Consider the following 25,108-nt stretch of genomic DNA (forward strand, 5'->3'; position numbering starts at 1 on the left):
AGATGGGGAGTGTTTGAGTCGCGCGACGATGAAGCTGCCCGTGTGGGCATCAGGCCAGGAGACGCCGAGGGCCTGCTCTGGGGACGGTCCCTCACGGATGTGACAGTGGTGCAGAAAGTGCGTAGCTCCAAGTGGGTGTGGGGAAGTAGGTTTCCTGTTGTCAGACTACTTCTTGGAAGTATTACACTTTATACGTTATTAATCTTTTTCTGTCTACCTGGGTGGCCACGTACCTTCTGGAATGACACAGAAACTTCCCATAGTGCAGTCCCAGTTCCTGTCTCTGATGCTAGCCCTTGCTTGTCCACTCTTTACGGCACCAGGGGTTCTGGCTCTGAGCCTTCTGTGCCGTGTCTGAGCCTGGGTGTCTGGCTTTGGCCCCCTCGCCAAGGTCCCCGCAGTCACAAGCAGGACTCAAGTCTGGCGTTGCTCACGTAGAGCTCACTGAAAGTCTGTCTCTGTCACTAACGCGCGAGTCTTGTCTTTGCTCCTGTGGGCGCCGCCTCTGCCCAGCAAGCACAGGTCATTGTGAACAACGCCCTGAAGCTGTACTCCCAGGACAAGACGGGCATGGTGGACTTCGCCCTGGAGTCTGGGGGTGAGTGCCCGACTCCTCAGCCAAGAGCAGGGGTGGGGGTGTGGGAGAAAGTATATAAGTCCCCTGACTGTAGAGCATTTCTCAAACTGTATCTCAGGACAGTAATGCTCCCTATCAGCCACGTGCAGGGCCCGCTGGGGGCGTCAGGGACACAACAGTGAATCGGACAGTCCTTGCCCCCAAGCACCTCCCCTCCAGGGGGAGACAGATGACAGAAGAATGGCCGTTACCGTGCCAGAAGCCACAGCTGGTGGGTGGAAAGGACGGGCATTGTTCCGGCTTCTCAGGACAGCCGGTCGGAGGTGCTGCATGAACGTGGCCCCGGGCCAGGTGCGCTGGAAGAGCCAGCCTGTGGTTCAGTGAGGCGGCGACCTCCAGGACAGCACACGGGATCACACGTGGGGACGCGTGTGAAAACGGGAGTGACGTCACATCAGTTCAGGGAGCATTTGACACCAGCCACGTCGGAGAAAATCCTGGTTTTCTGAATATTTAGGGTCTCTCGGAGGAAAGGGGGCTCTTGATGCACGTCAGTGACTGTGTGCAGACCTGCAGGAGGGGTGCAGGGGTGGCCGGGGGTGCCGCGGGCCTCCCTGCGCTCACCCTCTTGGGGCCGCTGCTCCTGCCAGAGGCAGCCAGGTTCTTCCAGCGTTGGGAAGCGGTGAGGCGCCCAGCTGCTCGCTGTGCGTCTTTTGTTTAGAATGACTGCTTTAGAATATTAAGTGATTTTAGTTTTGTGTTTTGAAATTCAGTGGTTTCTGAGGAAACTTTCACAACTCAGAGACATCACATGGTTTTACCAGTTCGATGAGACCAGTAGTTGCCATGTTTTCTTAGAAGTCCTCACGGGTTGGTATGTCATTGATTCAGAATTCTCATCATCCCGAGAAGGCTGAACTGAGTGTTCTGTTACTGAACAAAGCATTTATTGGCTCTTCCTAAGTGAAAAAACTGACTCAGTGTATTTAAAGAGACACCTTTTTAGATGGAGAATAAGATATTTTTAAAAGAATTCAGAAGTTTGGACCCGCTGATCAGCTAGATCGAAGTCACGTTATTTTCTGGTTTAAAATTCTGTCCCATGCACGCCTCTCCCATTAGGAGATGAGAAGCCCTGAGAGGGACCGGGGCTGTGTCTGCCAGTGTCCCCGGGGTGGTGGTGTGCAGCCGGGTGAGGCGCCGCTGGCTCCTAGCGGACAGACGGCTCAGGATTGCTTGGATTTATTAATCATGTACTTGTTTTCTTTTTAGTTTATTTTAGTTGATGTTTCTTGCTGCACCAATTCGTTTTGACCTGCTTTGGCACCAACATCCTATCCCATTTCCTATTGAGAGGCAAATTGGATTTTAACACTTTTTATTATAATTACTGAGATATGATGCATGGAACAGACGTCACCGTTTCCAAGGGTACAGCTGGGTGGCTGTCAGTATACTTCTCATGTTACAACAGTCACCACTGTCTACTTCAGGACATTTTTGTTTATTTTCAAATAGAAATCCTGTCCTGTTAGCAGACACTTCCCATTACCCCAGCAATAAGTAGGCCATCTGAAAACTCCCGTCAGGTAATGCTGATGCCTGGTTAGAGTCATTATTCTTTATTTTAAAATGAGAACGAAAGTTCACTCAGAGTCACCGCCCCCATCGTGTCAGGCGGGGAACCCAGTGTCTTGTTGGCATTAGGACTGTGTGCCCTAAAACATTTGTGAACTGTTGACTCTGAATCTGGAAAAAGTAAAGTTAAGAATGGAGGGGCTTCCCTGGTGGTCCAGTAGTTAAAAATTCCCCTTGCAGTGCAGGGGACACAGTTTGATCCCTGGTCTGGGAAGATCCCACATGCTGCAGAGCAGCTAAGCCTGAGCACTGCAGCTACTAAGCCTGTGCTCTGGAGCCTACACGCCACAACTAGGGGGCCAAGCGCGTCCGTGAAGGAACCTCCCCAGTGCTGCAACTAGAGCCCATCAGTCACATAAATAAACATTAAAAAAGGAAGACTGGAGCTTACATGAATGTAAGATTATTTACATGACTGGAAACATGAGAATGTTTAGAACACTACACTCAGGTCCCTAAGGTGGGAGTGATGCTGCTTCCGAGACGGTGGGATGAGATGCTGAGCCGCATCTCCGCCCTGCTGCAGGGGGGAGCGTCTTGAGTACCCGCTGCTCCGAGACGTACGAGACGAAGACTGCGCTCGTCAGCCTGTTCGGGGTGCCGCTCTGGTACTTCTCCCAGTCGCCCCGCGCGGCCATCCAGGTGAGCAGGCGCCCGGGCCGCGCGTGCGCAGTCACGCCGCTGTGACCGCTTGGGGGTGTGCGCGTTCTGCTTCCACAGACGTGCAGGCTGGGGTGTGCAAGTCCCAAGTCCGCAGTCCAGGGCGTTCCTCACACAGCAGCCCCAGACCCAGGAGCAGAGTCCCACACCTCACGCACCACCATCCCTGCTCACTCAGGTGATTTCTGACGCCTCTGCTGGCTCTGCTTGTTTCTGGACGTGGTGCAGGCGAGGCTGCCCGTGCCGTCCTGTGCTTCACCATCTCTCGGGGGTGTCCTCTACGGCTCAGACCCAGGCCTGTCTGAGAGGGCACAGCCTGGCTTGCCCCTGGGGAGCCTGGCCTCTCTGCAGGCGGGAAGGACCCTGCTGGGGACCTGGAGCCCCAGGCCCTGGGTGGGTGGCTGCTGCGCTTGGAGAGGCGGAGATGCACACGGGGTGCCAGGGTGGACAGGAGGTATTCCCGGCCTCTGGACGGCAGGCCCCGGGCGAGGGCTGTGGGGTCCTCCGCCACAGTACAAGCTCTGTCTCACGGGGAGTGCTCTGCCTCTGTCGTCTGGGGCTGTGTCCACACACAGGGCAAGAACGTGGGCTCCCCGTTCAGCTGGAGGGTGGCTGCGTGCGTGGTCTGCTCCGTGATGCCAGGGGCTGCGTCCCGCTGCTCTGGGCTCGGTGTGTGGGGTGTGCACCCCCAGCATATACAGTCTGGTGGGGATTACTGTCTGTCTGAGAGGTGAGAGGTGGTGACAGGTGTCGCTTAAACTGTGGTTTTCTTGTTGCTCTGGGCACGGGAGGCTCCCCCTGCATGCGAGGCGCTCGCAGCGCCGTGTGCCGCCCGCTCTCCCAGGCTCACCGGACCGGGCGCTCACCTTGCACTGCGCACGTGGCCCTGCGGGAGGAAGTCACAGATGCCTTTCCTCACTTCCTATTTCTGATTTTACACATGATCGTTTTTACCAGCAAAAATTCTGTGGTTCATTTTCTTCCATATTAACCAGTCTTCTCTCACTGCTCCTGTTTTTCGAGTGGTTAGGAGCTTGTTCAGCTATTAAGTGTTCGTGTTTGCCTTTCCCCAGCCTGACGTCTACCCAGGGAACTGCTGGGCGTTCAGAGGCTCCCAGGGCTACCTGGTGGTGAGGCTGTCAATGATGATCCGCCCGACTGCCTTCGCCCTGGAGCACATACCAAAGACACTGTCGCCCACGGGCAGCATCGCCAGCGCCCCCAAGGACTGGGCGGTTTACGTGAGTGCACGCGAGACCCCGCCGCAGCCCCCGGGGGACCTCCCAGAGATGAGCCCCGGGAGGGCTGGGCCGCGAGTGCACGCCCGGCCACACCCCTTGCGTCCTCCCCTCTGCCCGCTGACCTCTGAGTGCCCAGGAGACGTGGAGGGAGGCTGTGGGAGGGCTCGCCTCTCGTCGCTCAGCTGTGCAGTCTGTTCTGACTGCGGTGTGAGAACACACTGAGGTGCTGGGAAAAGAGCACCTCAGAAGTCACCATTAACACTGGCATTTTCCCACAACAACCACAGCTGAGGGAATGCCCTGCCGTCCAGCGGGTAGGCTGTGCTTCCACTGCCGGGCCCAGGCCCCAGTTGGGAACTAAGATCCCACAAGCTGCGTAGCTTGGAGGGAAAAAAAAAAATGCACAGTTTGAGGCAACACCATTCATAAAATTTCACTTCCTACCCTAAAAAAGCAAATTTATCCTAAGAATTTGTCTGTGGCAGTGAACATCACTGTATACGTGTGTACGTTTTAGCAGCACCTGACACCTGGATGCACTGGAGCATCACCTCCTGCCCCTGTGCACTGGGCCGCTTCCCCAGAGTTGTCTTCCCTCCTCAGTGACTCCCCAGAAAGACACCCAGGCGGCGTGATGTTTCGGGGGTACGAGGGGCCTTTGACTCATTGGGCCGCATGGGATAGTATGAGAGGCATTCCTCGTCTCGTAGCTCCTTTGCTGTCTTTTTTAAGTCTCCACCGCCCTGACGGTTCTTACTTTCCTCTTGATGACCGTGTATCTCACGTGCATGTCTCCTGCCTTTGTGGGGCCCCGTCTTGCCGTTGCTCACTTACCTCTGGTCTTGGCTCCCTTATGAAACTTTAGCTTTGATATAAAAATGTTGGTCATGAGCAATTCTGTTACAGACGTACCTCCTACTGTCCGTCCAACTCCATATTTAGTTACACCTGCTCATTACCTGTAGTTTCTTCCATGCCATTTTTACACCTAGAAAGTCCTTTTTCCTTTTATGAAACAGACATCTAAATGGTCACTTGTTTCCTCCCGGTTACTTTTTTATTGTGGTAGAATACACAGCACGTAAACTTAGCATCTTCACCATCTGAGTGTGCAGTTCAGGGGCATTAAGCACGTCTGCCCTGTAGAAAGCCATCACCACCGTCATCTTCCCAAACAGAGAGTGGCTCCACAGACGCTGACTCCCGTCCCTCAGCCTGGCACCCACCGTCCTCTTTCTGGCACAGTCGCCCTCACTCTGCTGGCCTGCTCTCCTTTCCCCTGCTCCTCAGGTGCCCTGGGCTCCACTGTGGAGCGTGGAGGGCAACAGAGGGCCCTGCGGGCATTGCGTGTGGCCTGCTGCCTGGTCAGCTCGCCCTCTGCCAGCCTCGGTTTTCCTGGTCTATATACTGGGAAAATAATGCCTACTTCACAGGCTTTGCGGTCTGTGAGAAGCCTGTAACAAAATGCCCAGCGCACAGCAGGCCTTCCTGGGAGGGCCTTCTCCCTGCTTTAATGGAAACGTAATTCCCCCCCACCCCACCCCATTACCTCATTGTCTTTTCCTTTTATTTAGTGACTAGATGGTTCTGTTTCAGGGGTTAGAAAACGAGTATCAGGAAGAAGGGCAGCTCCTGGGACAGTTCACCTACGATCAGGAAGGGGAATCACTCCAGATGTTCGTGGCCCCGGTAAGGTCCTTGCACTTCGTGCGTATTCCGGGGTCCCTTGCCACAATCCCGGCCTCGGGACCCACAGATACTTACAGAACTGCCCACAGGGCGTGAGGGCCATCCTCTGACAAAGTGGACCCGAGCTTCCTAGCTTCTCTGTTCCTGAATGAGCCTTTTTAGTGTGTAACTTGTTCTGCATAAATGTGCCATACGTAATGACCTGAACTGCGTGTCCTGTAATGATGTATTTCACGTTAAAAGCTTAATCTCCAACTTGGCTACTTAATTTCAAGTCTCATAGCTGGGGAAGTGGTGGGGCTTGCGCATATTAATATGAAATGTGTGATTTTTTTTCTTTTCCCCTCAATTACAGAAAAAAACGGAAAGAGCTTTCCAAATAGTGGAACTTCGGATTTTTTCTAACTGGGGCCATCCTGAATACACGTGTCTTTACCGGTTCAGAGTTCATGGAGAGCCTATCAAGTAAAGAGATGACTCACTATTCTTGTACATTTTGTATATACTGGACAGCCTGGAACACTGGAATCCTTCACGGACTTGGGCATACAGAGTGCAGCATTAATTCACCCCTGAAATAAACGTACCAACTGCCAGCAGGACACAGGGTGGAAGTGATGAATACCGACCAGCTTCATATACCCGGCTTGCTGTTCTGTCCCAGGAAGCGCTGCATGTTGACTGCCTGGGCTCAGAGACCTGCCAGCCACAGGTGGTCTCTGGAAATTCATTTGAATGTATGGTTCACACAGACACTTATTTTTGGGGGGTGGGGGGGATTTGATTTTGAACATAAAACTATTTGCTTGACATCAGGAACAAAGCAAAGGAAGTTAAAAAGTTTTGGAGTGTTCTTGAAGCTTTGACAGCAGCTTTCACCAGCCCCTTGAAAGGGCCTTTGGGAGCAGATATGTGTTCAATCCAGCACACGTCTTTGAGGAAGGAAGAGTGTCACTAAAGCTGAGCTGAACTCCCTTCCTTGAGGGTGAGATGCTCCTCTGTTGGCATAAGTGGTTCTTGATCATCACGGGGTGCTGAAGTAATGAGAATGGGGTTTCCTGCATAGTGTGCTCCCACCACTGAGACGGATTTTCCATCATCCATTCAGGAACCCTGGAGAGTTTCCCTTTGTTACAGGTTTGAAGTGTGTCTGATTCGAGAGGGGATGGTCTGGATCTATACAAACATGTAAATAGAGTTCTCAGGTCTCTACTGGGCTCATCCCATCGGATTCTCCCTGCAGTTTCACTTCACACTATGAATAGGAACCAAGAAATCCAATCTTTTGGATATTTTCAGGGTTTGTTTTGAATTTTGCTGAAAAGCGAACACTAACACGCTCTTTCAGAGGCTTTTGTTTTTATTCCACTTAGTTATTAAAGGAGATTGTCCCATGTGGCAAGTTCATGAAACCAGGACATTTGGTGATGTTTTTCTTACAGCAGCACTTTGTACTGGCTCTGGTTGGATTTGCCCTTTATTACAACTTGGCCATTCTCTTTGTTTTGGTTATAATTAATATTTAATATTTAGACTATTTTACTGAGCAGCCTTTACAAATGAGGTATCTTCAAGGCACTTAAATTTACAGATGTTTTACCTTAAAAATTATTTAAGTTTTATTGGGTTAAGACAATTTTTTGGTGTACCATAAATGTATTTTCAGAAAAAGACAAAATGATGGTGCTGACTGGTTTTCTGAAGAGTTTTATGTATATTGCACAACAGTCCTCAAATACACAAAAACTACATAAACTAGCATTTTTTTCACTCTTGTTAGAATTGAAACTAATGCCTATGCAGTTAAGTTGGATAAAATGTATACATATGTTTCATATATTACAAGATAAATATATAAATCAAAATTTCCTATATAAAGCTAAATTTGGGAGATGGGGTGGAAATATTTTTGAGTATTTATTTTTAAAAGATGCAAGACAGGACTTTGTGCAATGTATTTTTGTAAATGCTTTTCAACATACTTGTCTCTGGTAGAGCTTCTTTGCTGCCACCAAATTGGTAAGACGCTACCGAAATGTTTAAATAAAGAGTTTTAATTTTTAAAAGTGCATGTGACATTTCAGATGAATAATAAACAGTATGTTTCTTTTCCCTACCTGCTTCGTCTCTGCCCCAGGCGATGAGGGAGACAACAGCGTGTTGAGCGACCCCTCCTCCGACCCTTTCGGGCCGGGGCCGCCGGGCAGCGAGTCGCGCGCCGCGCGCGCCCCCGCCGTGCGCGTCCCCCTGGCGGCGCGCGCGCGTCCCCGCCGCAGACGTGCCTCCGCGTTTCCCACGACCCACCCGCGAGCAGACAGCCCCGGGATCGGGTGTCGGGCGCCGGGGCCGGGCGCCGTCCCCGGACCGCGAGCCGCCGGCACCGCGGGGAAGGGCTGGGAGCACGGGCCTCCCCGGAAAGCCGCCGCGTCTCAGCGGCCGCAGCCACGGCGGGGCGCGCCCCTGGGCACGGACGGCGCATGCGGCGCCTCAGCCGCCATTGTGGCGCCGCCCCGCCCCGCGGTGTGGCCCGCGCCCCGCCCCGCCGTCACGTGCCCGCGCGCGCCCCGCCTCCCCGGCCGCGCGCGGCTCCTCGCGGGCCACCGTAGCGGGCGCCCGGGGGCCGCCGGGACGGAAGCCGAGAGGCGCTGCCGACCGCGCCTGCGACAGCGTCAGCCCTGCGCGGAGCGCCGGCCCGATGGCGGCGGCGGCGGCGGCGATGGCCGAGCAGGAGGGCGCCCGCAACGGCGCCCGCAACCGCGGCGGCGTCCAGCGCGTGGAGGGCAAGCTGCGGGCCAGCGTCGAGAAGGGCGACTACTACGAGGCGCACCAGATGTACCGGACCCTCTTCTTCAGGTAGTGGCTGCGCCGCGGCCGCCGCCTTCCAGGGCTTTCCGCCCGGCCGCGGCGCCCGGCGCCCCGCCCCCGGCCGCCCGCCATTGGCCGCGCCGCGCCGCCCCGCGCCGCCATTGGCCCGCACCGCTGCCCGTCGCCGGGGCGGGGGCGGTGAGGCGGCCGGGGGCGGGCTGCGGGCCCGGAGCGGCCCCGCGGCCCCGCACCCACCCCCGGGGCCCCGGCCGGGCTCCAGAGCCCCGGCCGGGACTGCGCGCCCGGCCCGCGCCCCCGGCCCGCCCCGAAGCCCTGACCGCGAACGCGGACGGCCGCGGCTCCGGCCCCCGACCCGGCCGCTCTCCCCCGCCGCCTCCCTGCGCGCCGCCGAGTCCGAAACCCTCGCTCCGGGTCCGGCCGCGAGGCTGTAAACATAGTTCTCCTCTTGCTGTGTCGCCCTTGCTCACCTTGTTCTGTTACTAAGCCGGCTGTTTCCATAAAGCCGGTGTTTCTGTACCTGTGCGGCTCGCTGGCCACGTGCGGCGGTTGAGCTTCTGGAATGTGAGTCCCTCACAGGATGGGCTGGGAGGGTCAAAACTCGGCCTTCGAAGACTCAGCGCAGAGAAAATGTCAGGTAACTCTTCAGGAACTACTGATTGCACGGTGAAGCGCCGCTTGGATACACTGCGTTAAATAAGATGTCGTTTCTTAGTGTGGCCTTAGGAGCTGTCAGGGCACTGCCCAGCTCAGTTCTGTTCTGGACTGCAGCGTGTCACACCGTTTCTGCTGTCACTGCAGCTACTGCTGTGATTTCTTAGTACTTCCTACGTGCGTCAGGGATTGCTGTATATTACACAGATGCAGTCAGCCTTCAGGTTTCTTGCGAGAAAACATTTGGGCCATTTGTTAGCATTTAAAGATAATTTTAGAGGGTTTCATCTGTTCTGCGGAATGTTTTGTTCTTTTCCTAAACTGTCGCAGGACGGCAGATATTTTGCTGTGATGCCTATGGGCAGTCAGGTCTGCCTTACACCATTTAGGCCTAGATATAAATTTTTTCTTTTAACGGCAAATTGAACCTGTGTCTTGGGAACTCTGGTAGTACTTTCTGTTTTGGTTGTAGGTTGTTTGGGACGCAGTGCCGGTGCATCTGCCTCAGGTCGTGTTTGGGCCCAGAGGACCTGGTAGGAGGGAGTTAATTTTCCTTCAGGTAGCGCTTGAGATTTGCCCCTTGCTTGCTATTCTCAGGGATTTGTATGTAAATATTTGCCCCAGTGATTAATCAGCAAAACTGGATCGTCCCAAAAATAAACACAGTGTTCCTTGTTTTGAGCCAGTTCTGCAGTCACTGCTGTACCAGGAACGTGATTGTTGATTAGCTTTGAAGAGGCTTTCGTGTGCCCAAAGTGTGCTTCGTGGTGACCACCAGCCCTGCCTTGACTTGGGTTCACATTTCCCCGCTGCTCAGTGACCTGTAACCCAGAACAACTTGCTGAACCTCTTCTCCAAGTCTTGGCTTCCTCTTTGGTCTTTAAGGGGCTCCTACACGTGTTCAGGACTCCTGAGAAGTAAATGGTCAGCAGTGGACCCAAGCACGGTGGCATTAGTGGGTGTCCAGAGGGCCCAGCTGAGCCGGCCTGCAGGGTGCCATCCACGTTCAGATGTGCAGCTGCAGTCCTGGTTTAGAGCTTCCGAAGAAGTCCGCTTCACTCTTCTAATGTCTTTTTATAAGTGCTTTTAAGCATTTACATAAATGTACAATTTGATGGGTTTTGACATATGGATTCACCCAAGAAATTATCACCAAAGTACTGAAAATACTCCTCATGCCCCAAAGCTTTCTCTTCTGCCTTTATAATGAATTTTTCACCCCTTACCCCCAGGCATCCGCTGATTTTTGTTATAATACATGGGTTTGCATTTTTTGGAATTTTATGTAAGCAGCATTTATAGAGTATGTTCTCTTTTTATCTGACTTTTCGAATTTTCTTAGCATGGTTATTTTAAGATTCACCCTTACATGTGTCACTAATTAATTACTGTTGAGTGGTATTCCGTTGTATGGGTGGACCACATCTTATCCATTCACCTGTTGGATAAACTCACCAATCTCTGCTATTTTAACTCACTTACACTGTGTCCCCCAGCAGTTTGCGGAAAGGGAGAGGACTTGGGTGGCCCAGGAGGTTGGATTTATTAGGGGTGTGCTGCACAAGGAGGGCAGGAGCTGCTGGTTCCAGTGAAGGCCAAGCTCTGCCCCAGGCGCCGTGGGCACTCCCTTGTCTCTTCAGCTTTCTCTCTGCCGGGACAGGAGGGGGTCAAACACATCCAGAAAGCACATCAGCCTTTGGGGCACCTGTCACTACTGCAGGGTTCCCAGCAGCAGGCGGCTCCAGACCCAAGGTGCTGGTAGTTCTCCTGTGGGCAGGGCTGCCCAGGACTGTGAGGCTGGGGTCACTGGGAAGCGGAGCTGCTGCCCCAGGAATGCGGCCTGTCTGCCTCTCGGGCCTCCCATCCCTCCCTGGCTTTTTAGGTGCTTATCTCTAGCTGTGCTTCAGGGGGAGGATCCGGAGCCTGTCATGTCCCTGAAGCAGAGCCTGCTGCGTGAGCATCTGTGCCATGGCCACGCAAGGGCTTGTTTTTCCAGAAGCCCTGTGTCGTGTCCATGCCCGGCCCACACCCGCAGGTGCCCTGGGTGCTTCTCGGGCTGTGGGTTTCTCCCCCTGGTCCCACCCTGTGCGCTGAGGCTGAGGCTGCTGCTCCCAAGCCGGGTGCAATAAAAGCCCTTTTCTGTGGTTGGTCCCGGTCTGAGCCAGAGGCCAGCAGGGCTCCCATGTCTCCTCTCACATCTCTGACGCGGCTTGTCTGGGCTGGGTCACAGGTCTGACCGGCTGGGCGGGTTTCCTGCCTGTTTGTCCCTGAGAGGAGCATGTGGCCAGTGGACTTGGTGTCCTGCGCTCAGCTCAGGCCCGGCCTTGCCACCCTGGGTTTCTGTCTCGCTTGTTGTGGAGGAAGCATTCTTTCTATTCTGTATGCACCTCATTGCCCATCAGGTTCCTGTCCATATGCAGTTGGGAAGCCAGCTTTTCCCAACTCCTGTCCCCAGTGAGACACGTTCCTGGTGTAAAGCATTCAGGGCAGAGGGGACGGCCTAGCAGCCCAACGGCCCCAACGCGTGGCCCTGGCCAAGTTTTCCCTGCCTTTTGCCATGGTCAGACCTGTGCTTGAAGCTGAAAGAGGCCCCCAGCCCCTCTCTGGTCCCTCTGCTGAGACCCCTGCCCTGCTCCAGGGAGGTACTGCTTTGGTCGGAGAGGGTGCCCACACACCGGACCTGTCGCACTGTCACCAGATGGGGTGGGGGCCTGTGCGGTGGGACCTGACGGCCCCACCCTCTCTCCCTCAGGTACATGGCCCAGAGCAAGCACGCCGAGGCCCGCGAACTCATGTGCTCCGGAGCCCTGCTGTTCTTCAGCCACGGCCAGGTGAGCCGGCAGCGCGGCCCGGGCTGGGGCGGAGCGGCCAGGGAGAGGGTCTGGAGGGCGGCCCTAGCGCGCCCGCGTCTCGCCTCGGTGCTCGGAACTGTTTCTTAGGTGTGGTCGGTCACTGGTTTTTAAGTGGCAGCCAGAGCCACCGACCAGCCTCCCCGCCTTCTGAAAACTGGCAGGAGCTTCTCTTGCCACTGACCGGCCTCTCTAACGTTTTACAGCAAAACAGCGCCGCTGACCTGTCCATGCTCGTCCTGGAGTCGCTGGAGAAGGCGGAGGTCGAGGTGGCCGACGAGCTGCTGGGTGAGGCGGCGCGAGCGCCACCGCGCGTGCTCACACCACGCACGCGCTCATGTATGCACGCTTGCACGCACTCACGCGCTCACGTGCTCACGCCTGCACGGACGCCGCGCGGGGCGCAGGGTATCCACAGCCCGTTTCGTGCCCGTCGCGGGCCTGGCTGGGAGCCGCCTGGTGAGGGCGGGCGGCCCCAGGGTGCCGCCACCCTCCCAGCGCTGCTTCGCTTTTGCGCCCGGAAGTGGAGGGTTTTCACTTCTTTGAGACGCCCGGTACTGGGCCGAAGCGCCGCCCGTGCCTCCAGGTCAGGCCTGTGTGCTGTCATTTGCAGAAAGTCTGGCCAAGCTGTTCAGCCTGATGGACCCCAACTCCCCGGAGCGAGTGGCGTTCGTGTCCCGAGCCCTCAAGTGGTCCAGCGGCGGGTCAGGGAAGCTGGGCCACCCCCGGCTCCACCAGCTGCTGGCCCTCACCCTGTGGAAAGGTAGGCGGGCCCGGGCGGCGGCCCTGAGGCGGCGGGCGCCGGGCTCTGCGTCCGCTGGGCTCTGCGTCCGCCGGCCCGTCCGCACCCACCGCGCTCTTCTAAACGGGTGGACTCATGGCGGCTGCGGGCAGGGGCAGTCGCACCCCACCAATGGGCGGTCTCGTCCGCCCCAGCCTGTGGCGGTTCGGAAGTCCTCGGCCAGAGGCCACTTTGCACTGGACGCGCGGGCGGAGCTCTGCCCACGGGTTGGCTGGGCCCACAGGCCCCTCTGTTCTTCCTCGTCCGCCTGCGTGCCCGGCCTTCCCGAGTCTGCGGAGCTCGGTTTGTGCAGCCGGTGCCTGCACAGAGGCCTTGCTGCGGCTGGGAGGTGTGCAGCTCTGGTACGCGTATATTAAGGATTTGAAGTTGAAGATCTGGGCATTTTGAGGGTCTCAGGCACAGACGATGGGTGAGGTCGGCGGGACCCTGCGCACACAGGAGTCTGCTGAGGGGTCTTTGCAGGCCCCCCGCGATGGGCAGCCTCCGGGGGTGTGTGCGACGGGGTCCGACGTCCGGTGCAGGTGCCATTAGAGGCCTGACCCCCCTGGGGTCTTGTGCAGCTGCCTGCCCGGGGCCAGAGACTGACCAGTTTTCTTCTTTCACCTGGAGGCTGTGAAACCTCTTGGGGTTGGAGGGAGAGGAGACTGAGAAGACCCTGGAACCAGCTCTGTGCTAGAGGCAGCCAGGAGCCGGCCCTGACCTGGGGCTAGGGGGTGGGGAATTCCTGGAAGGTCGGGAAGGCTTAGCCCGAAGCCATGGAGTCTCCCCTGGAGGCGAGGGGCCCAGTGTGGTGGGTGAGCAGGACCTAGGGTCCCTGCCCTATAGCTGGGTCTCGGCTTCTGTGCTATTGACCCTGGGTGTCCCGCCAGCTCTGTAGCTGCTGGGTGGTCTGGGGTTGGGGTTGGGTGCCATTGGCACCCCATGCTGTGACGGTGGACACTAGCTCCAGACATCCCAGTGTCTGGGGTAGGAGCTGAATGTTTCTGGGTGGGAGCTGTTGGCTGGAAGGTGGGTTGGGGAGATGGGGGGGCCTGTGTATCATGGGGGGCCCTTCACAGCTCCAGTCCTCCACTGAAACTGGGCAGGTTGGGACTGGGGTCACCCACCCAGAGGATGGCAGCCAGTGTAGAGTGAGCGGCTCACAGGAGCCGAGCAGCAGAGGACAGCTGGTCCCCAAGAGCCAGCGTCTAGTCCCGGGTCCTCGTCAGGATGGGAGATGAGGGCAGAGGGCCCCTGGGCTCCATCCTGCGTGCTCCACTCCCGGGGGCCTCGGGTTCTGCCTTCCTGACTCGCTCCCAGCTGTGTCCCCACGGTGCAGGGGGATAGTCTGGCCTCGGCCGAGTCCACTGCGCAGGTGGAGTATGGTGACGCCACGGGACCCTGTGCTCACAGCGCCCTCACGGCCCCTCCCCCGCGCTCTGTCCGCAGAACAGAACTACTGCGAGTCGCGATACCACTTCCTGCACTCGAGCGACGGTGAGGGCTGCGCCAACATGCTGGTGGAGTACTCCACGGCCCGCGGCTTCCGCAGCGAAGTGGACATGTTCGTGGCCCAGGCCGTCCTCCAGTAGGTACCCGCTTGCTGTCCTTCCCTCGTGTGTGTGGTCTCCCGGGATCCTGGGCCGGCCTCTGGCCGAACCTCACACAAGGACAGGTCTGAAGTCACTTGGCATCCCACACACGGCTCACGTCCCCAAGCATGACTTTGCCGCTGACCTGCGGGGACTCGAGACCTGCCCTTTCTTAGGTCAACTTGTGATGTTTCTATTGATAGTAGAAATACTTTTTATGCTTTAAGTTACATTTTTGTTGCCATTGATTTTGTTTTCCTGTTTATCCATCATATCTGGTTGGGAGGGAATTACTCTTTTGGTGGGACACACATATTTACTGAATTTTCAGCACCACCCTGGGATGTGAAGTGTCCGTATGACACGGGTTTTGTTCAAAGGTGGCTTGTCTTCCCAGACGTTTCGTGTGTCCAGACACAGTGATGGGTTGTCACCTGCCAGCTTCCCACCCAGCTCTGTATCTCTGCTCTTTTATTTCAGTGGAGTCTTCTCTTTTGTGTCTCTTGGACGATTTATTTTAAAAACATTGTGGTACAGTAGAGTCGCTGGAGGTGTGAGCCCCATGTCAGGCCCACATGGTGGGGAGCTCACGTGAGGTGACTGGGGCCCAGCCTCTCCCCCCAGCAGACACACCGCTGTTGTGAATGAGATTAGCCTTTCCAGAGAGGACTTAGATCTGGTGACCAGGCCTCGGGCCAGGCTGTGTCTCATGAGTTGGGGGACAGGGAGCTTCGGAGCCCCACCAGCACCACTTGTTGCTGAATTTGCAACTCCGAGAACAAAATCTGTTCACCGTCCAGAGCGCCCTGACCCCAGCTTTGTACATGGTGCCGATGTCGCCTCCGGCCTCTGCCCTTCCCTGTCCATCTGGCTGTGTCACAGGCCCACGCTGTGCTGAAATCTGGCCGCCGACACGTCCTCCACAGGGAGGAGACGGGCGCTGGGCGGCATCCAGCCCGTGTGCTCGCCGGCAGGGCAGGCAAGTGCTCGGGCTCAGGGAACCTCTGTCCCTGCTCTGCTGACCTTGGCCGGGCGCCCTCTGGAGTCGGTCCCCACGCTGTCAAGCCCGGCTCCGCACCTCGGCCTGGCAACCATCTTGGGTGGGTGGGGCGGGGTCGTGGGCCCCCTTCTCCTCCTGCAGTGGGGCGCACCAGCTGACTGGGATGTTTCCTGTTTCCAGGTTTCTCTGTTTAAAAAACAAAAGCAGCGCCTCGGTGGTGTTCACGACGTACACACAGAAACACCCGTCCATTGAGAGCGGGCCTCCTTTCGTGCAGCCCCTGCTCAACTTCATCTGGTTTCTGCTGCTGGCCGTAGATGGGTGAGTGTGTGCATGGAGGCGTGTGGTTGTGTGTAAAGGCACTGGAGGTGCGTAGAGGCACGTGTGAGAGTGTGTGTGGAGGCGACGGCTTCTCTCCACGCCCGTGGTCCCGCGTGCCACCCATGTGCTGGCTCCTCCTGTTCCAGGGGGAAGCTCACGGTGTTCACGGTGCTGTGTGAGCAGTACCAGCCGTCCCTGCGTCGGGACCCCATGTACAACGAGGTGAGGGCCAGGGCGGGGGAGCTGGGGGTGGGGAGAAGGGGGAGGGGGTGTGGGCGCGGCGGGGGGTGGGGAGAAGCTGGGGGCGGTGGGGAGAAGCTGGGGGGGTGGGGAGAAGCTGGAGGGGGGTGGGGAGAAGTTGCCGGGTGTTGCCCCGGCTCAGTGCCCGCCTCCCCCAGTACCTCGACAGGATAGGACAGCTCTTCTTCGGTGTGCCGCCCAAGCAGACGTCATCCTACGGAGGCTTGCTCGGTGAGGGGGCTCACGGGTGGGGGGCCCATGGGTGCAGCTCAGAGCACAGGGTACGTCTGGGCCTGGAGCGCGCCCAACGCTGGCAGGAGGGTTGCTGGCTCACCTCCCCCCGCCCCACCCTGGTGGCCCCAGCTCTCTGCCTCCCAAGCAGAGCTGTAGGGCCTGTTGCCCACCAATGAATACTCTCCCCTGGGCTCCTATCTGTTGGCCACAGAGTCAAAGCCAGATGTGTTTTGTGGTACAACACACATTATGTGCCGTTGCCCACCTCAGCCGTGCCGTGTGGACTGTGAGGCTGCAGTGGACGGCTGGTCCTGGGCATCATCCCACGCCGAGACTCTGTCCCCAGCCCGAGCCCCACTCCTCTCGGTCCGTGTGACCCTGACCCCCCCAGGGATCTCCCCTAACGGAGTCACAGTGTCCTGTGTGGCTGCGGCAGGCGCCGTGATTCCTTCCTTTTAAGGTGGCGTGTGTCCTGTTGTGTGGATGGACCGCACCTTGTTTATCTGTCTGGTCATCAGGAGTGCGTGGAACCCTTTGCCCGCAGTGAACGTGGGTGTGCAGGTCATCTCTGAGGTCTTGCTTTCGGTTCTTCTGGGACACCCAGAAACAGAGTTGTTGGATCTGTGTAATTTCTGAGCAAACACCCTCCTCCCATAACGGCTGCTCCGCTCTGCACGGCCGCCAGTGGGGCTGAGGGACCAGGGCCTCCAGTCCGGATGCCACCAGCACTTGCTCTTCTGTTTGCTGATAGCGGCTGTCCTGGCGCGTGGGCGCTGGGCCTGCGCTGACGGTGCTGACTCGTGTTTGCTTAGTGACTGAGCACCTTGTGGTTCTTCCATGTGCTCGTCGGCCATTTTTGAAGGTCTATTCATGTCATTTCCCTGGATTTGAATCTATCCTGGGTACTAATTCCTTACCAGATACATGATTTGCAAGTATCTTCTCCCATTTTGTGGGTTTGCTTTTTTTTTTTTTTTAGAGCAGTTTTATGTCCAAGCAAGATTAAGAGGAAGGTAGGAAGGTTTCACATAAACACTCCTCCCCGTGGGCGCAGCCTCCCCCCGCCAGTGGGCACACCTGTCAGGCCGCACCTGCCCTGACGGCCTCACCACCCCGAGCTGAGTGCGTTGGGGTCGCTGGTGTCTTGTGCGTTCGGACGAGCGCGGGTGACACACGCTCACCTCCACTCTCGTGCTGCCCTGAGAATCCTGTTCCCCCTGTCCTTGCCTCCCCCACTCCCTCGCCACCGTATTACTCCCTGGAGTGTCTTTTAATTCTTTTTTTTTTTTTCTCTTTTAATTCTTAATTGGAGGATAATTGCTTTACAAAATTGTACTGGTTTCTGCCACACATCAGCATGAACCCCTGGAATGTCTTCTGATGCACAAATGTTAAAATTTTTATTCTGTTTGTCTGCTTGTCTTCAGTTGCTTGCGCCTTGGGTGTCATCTCCCAGTTCAGTGTCACAGAGCTTTTGCCCTGCGGTCTCCTCTAAGAGTTTTGTTGGTTGAGGCCTCCCATGTGGGCCCTTGATCCAATCGGAAGCGATCTTTTATGTGGTGGGTTATTTACATAAGCGTCCAGCTTTGTTGTTTGGCGTGTGGATTTCCAGTTTTCCCAGCACCACATGTTGGAAGGACTATCCTTTCCCCATCAACTGGCCATACACCACATGTCAACACTCTTTTTACCACATATTTGAGGGTTTCTTTCTGGGTTCTCTCTTCCACCGGTTGAGGCATGTCTTTATGCTTGGACCATACTGATTTGTTTAGTTACTAAATCGCGTCGGTCTCTTTGCGCCCCAGTAGACTGTTTCTTGTCCGCCAGGCTCCTCTGTCCATGGTCTTCTCCAGGCAAGCATACTGGAGTGGGTTGCCATTTCCTTCTCCAGGGGATCTTCCTGACCCAGGGATTGAACCTGCAGCTTCTACATTGGCAGGCAGGTTCTTTACCACTAGCACCACCTGGGACTGTAGCTTTGTAACAAGTTTTTAAATGAAAAAGTGCGAAACTTTAGTTTTGTTCAAGATTGTTTTGGCTATTTGAGTCCCTTGAGAGTCCATAGGAAATTTAGAATGGGCTTGTTTTTTCTGTGAAAAATGTTTTGGGGATTTGAGATTTCATTCAGTCTGTTGACAGCTTTAGGTAGTATTGACATTTTAACAATATTGAGTCTTTTTGTCTAGGAAAAGACATTAAGTCTTTCTGTTTAGGAATGTGGGATGTGTCTTTCAAAAATGTTCTATACTTTTCATTGTGAAATCTTCCACCTTCTTGGTTCAGCTAGTTAGCTGTTTTATTCTTTTTGACGCTATTGTAAATAGAATTGTTTCTTTACTTTATATTCTTTGGAAATTTCTACATGTAAAATCATACCACTTGCAGACAGATAATTTTACTTCTTTTCAACTTGTAATTCCGTTTATTTTCTTGCCTAATTGCTGTGGCTAGAACTTCAAGTTCAGTTGACCCTTGAACACTGTAGAGAGGTTGGGGTGCTGATTCCCTGAGTGGTTGAAAGCTGCTGTGTAATTTTGAGTTGCCCCACTATTCTTGGGTTCAGCAGCTGCAGATCGGGCAGTGCTTTAGTGTGAGCAGAGGAGACACGTCCACACGCACGTGGGCCCATGCGGTGCGCCCCGGGCTGCTCAGGGCCACCTGTGCCACGTTGAGCAGAAGTGCTGGGAGCAGCCCTTGGGTCTCAGGGCAAGAGCTTTGAGTCTGTCACCGCTGTGATGTTTGCTGTGGGTTCATATGTGTCTTTTATCACATGATGGTGTGAGATGGTTTCCTTTCTCGGTGTTTTTATGGAAGTGTTGACTCTGTCAGGCTTTGTCTGTGTCAGTTGACGCTCACTGGTTTCTCCCCTTCCTCTGTTGTGTGTCGCATTGACTGGCTCTCGCGTTGAGCCGCCCTCCATTCCAGTAGAGGCCACTTGGTCGTGGCGTCTGAGTCTTTCGCCCGCTGCGAATTCGGTTTGCGAGGGTTTTGTTGAGGGTTTTGCATCAGTGTTCATAGAGGGTACTGGCTTGTGGTTGTCTTTCATTGTAATGTGTTATTTGGCTCTGGCATTTGAAGGACCGGTGGCCCTAGTTCAGCAGTTTCGCCAGTGAAGCCGTGAGGTTCTGGGATTTTCTTTGCTGGAGCTTGATTCCAGGGTCAGTCTGCTGACCCTAGAGCCTGTTGGGAGTGTGTGCCTTCGGCGTTGGCGAGTGCAGGCCCTGGCGCTGCCTCTCAGGGCCAGGCCTCTCCCCGTCCTGCCCCGCCGTCTGCGCTGCCTCCATCTTGACTCCCGAGTCCTGGTTGACCTCCCCTCCAGTAGGGCAGGGGCCAGCAGAATCCTGCACTCAGACGTGGGTTTTGACATCATTAACACTTTAGGTTTACTTTTGAGTAGATAAAGCGTGTCTTGCAGAGTCCAGATGTGCCGGGCCCCGCCACTGTCCCTGGGTGACGTGCAGGCCAGGCAGCCTGTGTTCTTAGCTTCCTTAGGGGAAACTTTGCAGACAGGCAGACAGCACCTTCTCAATGAACCCACAGCCCCGTCCTTCGCTCTGGAGCTGCCATGGGCCTCAGGGCCACAGGCCCGGGAGAGCGAGTCCCTCAGCACGTCCCCTGCCCGATAGGCCGTCACTGGCAGGCACGCCCCGTGGGGCTCTGCAGGGAGGCTGGGGTGAGCGTTGTCGAACAGTGCTGCCGCGGGGAAAGCTCTTCCCCATCTCGCGGATCATTTGAGAAGCTGTTTCCCCTGAGATGCAAGTTGGATTTGACCTGTAGGCGGAGTCTGTGTGGCGTGTCAGTGGCAGGGTGGGGGCCGCACCCCATTTCTGGGCTCTCACCGTGGCCACTTGTCTCGGGGGCCCTGTCCAGCCCTCCCGCGCCTTGGACCTCATCAGCAGCCCTGCTTTTCCCGCAGAACCTGCCCCGGGTCCCACAGTGCTGCGGTGGGCTGGACTCCCTGCCGCGTTGGGGCGGGCTCAGCCCAGGGGCACCACACGCCCTGTCTTGTTCCCTGCTGTGGGTTGGGTTTGGGCACTTCATAAACTTTGCTCTTGTATTGATGGAGGAGTGGTTCTTCGGATAAAAATTAGGTAAAAAGAAGTGTCTGGCCCAACAAGGCCAACAGGTGACAGCAGTTAGTGTCGTTACCTGTGGCTCTAGAACTGTCACATCTCCTCTGTTTCTGCGTCACTGGAGAGGTAGCTTGCGAGTGAGGTAACCCGCTGCTCGGTCACCTGTGACTCCAGGCCTGTGCTGGTTGCTGTGCGGGGCCCCTGGATGGGCACTGCCCCCCCATTCCCCCCACCGTGACCCCAGCAGGATGCCAGGGTGGGAGGAGGGCGCCTCTGGGGAGGGGCTGCAGGCGCGGCGTGGCTGGGGCTGACGGTGCTGTGCGCCTCCTTCCAGGGAACCTTCTGAGCAGCCTCATGGGCTCCTCGGAGCAGGAGGGCGAGGACAGTCAGGACGACAGCAGCCCCATTGAGCTCGACTGACACCCGCAGACCTGCAGACTCGGCCTGGACCATGGCGGGGCGGCTCCCAGCACGAGTCCAGACCGGGGCCCCGGGCTTTGGCCAGGGCCCCATGGCCGTGTGTTGGGTGTCCCGGGCCGGGCCGGGCCGTGTACCTTGATGACCCCAATAAAACACAGGCCCTGCGGCGCCTCCTCCCGGCCCTTGTGTCTGGTTTGCTTGGGGAGGGCTCGGCGGGGCGGGGGGCCTGGCCACCATGTCCCGGGGACAGCTGGGCGGCTGAGCACCAGCCACCAGAGCAGGTGTCATCAGGAGGCTGCGGGACCCCCAGCTTTGTGGGGCAGCGTTACCGTCGCCAGGTGATTGAGGCCGTGACCTGACGGATCGGGCTTACGCAGGTGAGCGGCCCAGAACGAGCAGGCCTGAGCCTCACCGACACTGCACCAGATGCCCGGGGCGGTTACAAAAGGGGAAACACTTTATTTTTTCACAATTATAATGAGAGTTGTAGATTAATACCCGGTGATCATGCATGGGAAGGAACGCAGTACACAATTTTATTTACTGTAAAAATGGAATTTAAAGGAAGGTTTATGTTCATTGTTGAGTTTAAATAAATCCTTTATACTGGGCTCAGCAGCAGTGGTCCTTTCTGAGGGAGCTCCTGGGGCTGGGTGTGGGCAGGGAGCAGCGGCCTGGATGCCCCATGAGGCCCACGGGCGCTGGGACCAGTGTTTTTCCAGCTCTGTCTGGAGTGTGTCCTTGGTGGGTGGCACTAAGTGGCCAGTGTTGGTAGCGTGTCATGGTGTTAGGTATAAACAGAGTGCTGTGTTTAAACCTGCGGACAGGTGAGGCCTCCCAGGCCCTGAGTGGCCAGCGGGGCTGGGTGCCCTGAGCCCAGGTCTCATCCGAGCAGGATGTGCTGTGACGTCTGTACGCAGGCTGCGTGCCTCTGACTCCCGCACCACCACATGGGTTCTGCTTTTTCTGAGAAATCCTCCCTGCTGGCTGGTCATGGAACTGCTGTTCTATTCTAGAGCTTTCTGGCAGAGCACGTGGACGTGCACACACAGACTAGTGTGCAGAGGCTGCACTGGCAGAGCGGGCCACCACAACCCGGGGCCTGAGGCTGAGTCCTTGGCAGCCCTGTGTGGTCAGGAAGATCCGGGAACCCTGGGTGAGCCCTCCTGTCTGCTCTGGGAGTCAAGGACCTGGGCTCCCCAGAACCTGGACTGGAGGAGCTGGCAGGGGGTCTGGGGAGACAGGGCTCTGGCCCGGGGTGACCTCACAGCGGTCCTCACCTAGCCCAGCCATCTTGGTGACCCCTGCTGACCTGGCAAGCCTTGGCAGTGGCCCCAGTGGAGGAGGGGCTTGTGCTGCCAACTGGACCCTGCAGCCCCTGCCCAGGGTCCAGGTTTGTGACGGGTCTGCACTGTGGGTGCTGGCGCAGGTGCGAGGGGAGACAGGCTCACAGGAGGGCGCCTGTCCCCATCCCTGGCTGTGGGCCCACCGGCCAGGCTGAGGCCTGGTGCCCTCCCTCTGACTCAGCAGCTGGTCCAGGTCCCCTGGGAGCGTGTCCTGGCCACACGGGACAGCACCCAGATGACCTAGCATGTGACCCCCACACATGACCTGCTCCACCACAGCCCTGTCCCCCTCCACCCCGGGCACATGGGGAGGCTTGGGGCAGTTACCACTGGCCAGCAGCATGCTAGGCTGCAGACGTGAGCTGGGCCCAGGCTCCATCCTCTGCGGGGTCAGAGACAGGACAGGCAGAGACGGGGTCACGGTCAGCACAGTCCCGAGCTGGTGTGGCAGGCGTCCCGGGGCACTGAGGCCCTGGGGCTCCCGCCGTGGGGGCCTGACCCCCTAGACCCACACGTCTGTGCAGCTCAGCTCACTGAGGATGGGGTCCATGCCTGCCACTCTGGCCCCCAGGACCCCATGACAGACACGGCAGGTTTCAATAAATACGTGTTGGGAGAAGGGCATGCAGGCCGGCCCTCTGTCCCCACAGCCCAGCTTCCCGGTGCGGGGGTTCCCGCTGAGGTGGGCAGTGGCAGCTGAGGGGTGGTCCTCAGAGGAACGGGGGTCCGGTGGGCAGAGGTCAGTGGGGGGGCTGTGGGCGTCCCATGGGGGGTGGGCAGCAGCGTGGCGGGGTCAGACTGGGTCAGCCCACGATGAGGTTCCAGAGACACGGGTGCTCGTGGCTGAAACTCAGGCCCCGCTGGCCGCGACCTCCTGCGGCCACGTCCAGGCAGTCCAGAGTCCTTGGGCCTCCGGGACCTTCTTGTGCTAGGGCTTGTGCTTGAAGTGGGCTTCCACTGCGAAAGGACAGGGCCCCACCGGGTCACGGCCGCATGGGGCCGCCGGGCTCCCCGCACCCCGCCCCCCCCGCCCCGGGCCGGCTCCCCTGCCTCACCTGCGTACTCCTGGGGCAGCATGGGCCTGTCCACCACCTTCCGGAGCGCCTCCATCCACGCCCGCTGCTCCGACTCCGTCTCGCAGGCCAGCAGAAACCGGCGCTCTGGCGTGACGATGGTGATCCCGTGTGGCCAGTGGTGGCCCTGGGTGGACGGTGGGAGCCCATCCAGCACCGTGTAACCGCTCTCTCTGCTGCCGATGAAGACTTCCCCGCGGGCGAAGGCGTCCTGGGGGGGCACCAGGTGGGCAGCACGGGGCGGCTGCTCCCCCCGAGTCGCTCAGCCGCGTGTGGCCGCGGGGCCCTCCTGCCTTGCGGTGACGGGAGGGCACAGCCACACCTCGGTCCCGGGGCGTGTCCAGCCTTACCAGCGGGTCCTTGAAGTACATGAGCCTGCGGTCGTCCATGGTGAACCAGCGCTTGCGGAAGCCTTCTGTCTGCTGAGGGGCGAGGACACAGGTCGGCCGAGGCGGCTTCTCCCCAGGGGCGCCGTGCCTGCCCGCCCCACCCCGCGGCGAGGGCCCTGGGTGCACAGGGGCGTGTCGGGGAGGCCGAGGCAGCGTTCGCAGCTGACCAGGCTGGACCCAAAGTCCCAGGGGCGCGGTCAGTGGAGCCGGCTCTCACTAGGCACACGGCGGGGAGCCAGCACCGTTCACCACCGACTCTGCCCCGCCCGGCCCCGCATGAGGGGGATGGGGCCTCGGTGTGAGGCCCAGGCGTCCAGGGCGCCGGGTCAGACCCACCTTGGGCCCCGTCTTCTCCATGTAGCCCTCCTGAAGGTAGTTCCTGGACAGCTTCGGCACCAGCTGGGGCGGAACCGGACGGCGTGGGCCTGGGGGCCTCCCTGCCCGCCCCGCCCTTCCCTGCCCGTCTGCCCCGCCCCGCCCCTCTTCGCCCCGCCCCTCTTCGCCTCGCCCCGCCTCGCCCCTTCCCCTCCGCCCCGCCCTCCCTCTTCGCCCCGCCCCTCGCCCCGCCCCGCCCACAGCGACGCCGAGACCCCCCGACTCCCCGCCGGCGGTCTCCAGGGACTTCAGGCCACTTGGCGGCCCGGGTCTCTGGGGGCCCATGCGGTCAGCTCCCAGCCGCCCGTCCCGGCCGGGGGCACACGTCCCCCCGCGGGCACGGAGAGCAGCAGCCACTCACGTCGGCGTCGCTGGCCCCCGGGAAGGCCACCTGCAGGTAGTGGAAGCGGGCGGCGCGGAGCGCGTTGAACCAGTCCACCATCTCCTGCGGGCAGAGGCGGGGTGAGGGCCGCGCCGCGGGCGGCCCCTCTGTGCGCCGGGCCTTTCCTCAGACGCGGCTGTTGTTATGACCGGACATTGGCCCAAGGAGGCGCGTCTATTTATAGACCCCCACAGCCTGCTCTCACCAGCTGCACCAGTGTTAGGTCAGGCTCCCAAGGCAGTTAAAGAAACAGTGGGACCTAATCAAACTCGAAAGGAAAGGAAACTGAACAAAACAAGAGACAGCCTGCAGATTGGGAGGAAATATCTCCAAACAATGCGACCGATGAGGGTTTAATTCCCAAAAGTCTACGAACAGCTCATATAACTCAGTGACACAAAAACAGCCCAATCAAAAAACGGGCAGAAGACCTAAATAGACATTTCTCTAAAAACATACAGGTGGCCAACAGGCACATGGAAAGATGTTCAGCATCACTAATGATCAGAGAAACGCACATCAAAACTGCAGTGAGGCACCACCTCGCACCAGTCAGAATGGCCGTCGTTAAACAGTTACAAATAACAAATGCTGGAGAGGCCGTGGACAAGAGGGACCCACCATCACTGGCCTGAGTGTAAATCGGTGCAGCCACGTGCAGAACAGTATGGACGCTCCTCAAAAACTCAGAATGACCACGTGATCCTGCGGCCCTGCTCCTAGGAGCAGGAGTAGGGAAAACTGACTC

At 57.7% G+C, this 25,108-nt stretch overlaps 3 protein-coding genes across 24 annotated transcripts in view; 2 read left to right on the plus strand and 1 right to left on the minus strand.

The window, feature by feature from the left end:
* SUN1 (Sad1 and UNC84 domain containing 1) overlaps positions 1–7,874 on the plus strand; it is a 41,815-nt gene extending 33,941 nt beyond the window's left edge. For 8 of the 16 annotated variants that reach the window (XM_055410478.2, XM_055410480.2, XM_055410481.2 and 5 more), the window contains 4 exons: positions 514–598; positions 2,742–2,857; positions 3,949–4,116; positions 4,634–5,668. In XM_055410478.2, the coding sequence (XP_055266453.2) occupies positions 514–598; positions 2,742–2,857; positions 3,949–4,116; positions 4,634–4,981 (717 nt within the window). In that variant the 3' untranslated portion in view covers positions 4,982–5,668. Of the gene's footprint in view, positions 1–513; positions 599–2,740; positions 2,858–3,948; positions 4,117–4,633; positions 5,669–5,712; positions 5,806–6,160 lie in introns of those variants that run through there. The other 8 variants (XM_055410477.2, XM_055410490.2, XM_055410491.2 and 5 more) reach the window with 4 other exon arrangements.
* A 532-nt stretch (positions 7,875–8,406) lies between these two features.
* On the plus strand, positions 8,407–21,406 carry GET4 (guided entry of tail-anchored proteins factor 4). Of its 2 annotated transcripts, none has more exons than XM_055410500.2 (9): positions 8,407–8,658; positions 12,035–12,113; positions 12,338–12,419; positions 12,745–12,894; positions 14,362–14,500; positions 15,685–15,825; positions 15,972–16,047; positions 16,224–16,296; positions 20,710–21,406. In XM_055410500.2, the coding sequence occupies exons 1-9, from the start codon at positions 8,501–8,503 to the stop codon at positions 20,793–20,795; spliced, it is 984 nt and encodes a 327-aa protein (XP_055266475.1). In that variant the 5' UTR covers positions 8,407–8,500; the 3' UTR covers positions 20,796–21,406. The 2 variants fall into 2 exon arrangements, with proteins under 2 accessions (XP_055266475.1, XP_055266477.1); XM_055410502.2 differs by lacking the exon at positions 8,407–8,658 and adding an exon at positions 8,840–9,265.
* ADAP1 (ArfGAP with dual PH domains 1) overlaps positions 21,311–25,108 on the minus strand; it is a 34,782-nt gene continuing 30,984 nt past the window's right edge. For 5 of the 6 annotated variants that reach the window (XM_055410498.2, XM_088832824.1, XM_088832823.1 and 2 more), the window contains 5 exons: positions 24,340–24,423; positions 23,940–24,002; positions 23,565–23,636; positions 23,197–23,425; positions 21,311–23,098 (listed from right to left, as the gene is read on the minus strand). In XM_055410498.2, coding sequence (XP_055266473.1) covers positions 23,070–23,098; positions 23,197–23,425; positions 23,565–23,636; positions 23,940–24,002; positions 24,340–24,423 — 477 coding nt within the window. In that variant the 3' untranslated portion in view covers positions 21,311–23,069. The remainder of the gene's footprint in view (positions 23,099–23,196; positions 23,426–23,564; positions 23,637–23,939; positions 24,003–24,339; positions 24,424–25,108) is intronic. The other variant, XM_055410496.2, reaches the window with a different exon arrangement.

Source organism: Moschus berezovskii, chromosome 27, assembly GCF_049115385.1.
Source record: "Moschus berezovskii isolate FMDL1 chromosome 27, NW_MosBer_1.0, whole genome shotgun sequence".
Lineage (NCBI taxonomy): Eukaryota > Metazoa > Chordata > Mammalia > Artiodactyla > Moschidae > Moschus > Moschus berezovskii.

Excerpts from the sequence above, each read along its gene's own strand:
- GET4 (XM_055410500.2), top strand. The coding sequence starts at position 8,501 with ATGGCGGCGGCGGCGGCGGCGATGGCCGAGCAGGAGGGCGCCCGCAAC. Across the intron at positions 8,659-12,034 it reads TACCGGACCCTCTTCTTCAG|GTACATGGCCCAGAGCAAGC; the intron begins GTAGTGGCTGCG and ends TCTCTCCCTCAG. Across the intron at positions 16,297-20,709 it reads ATCCTACGGAGGCTTGCTCG|GGAACCTTCTGAGCAGCCTC; the intron begins GTGAGGGGGCTC and ends GCCTCCTTCCAG.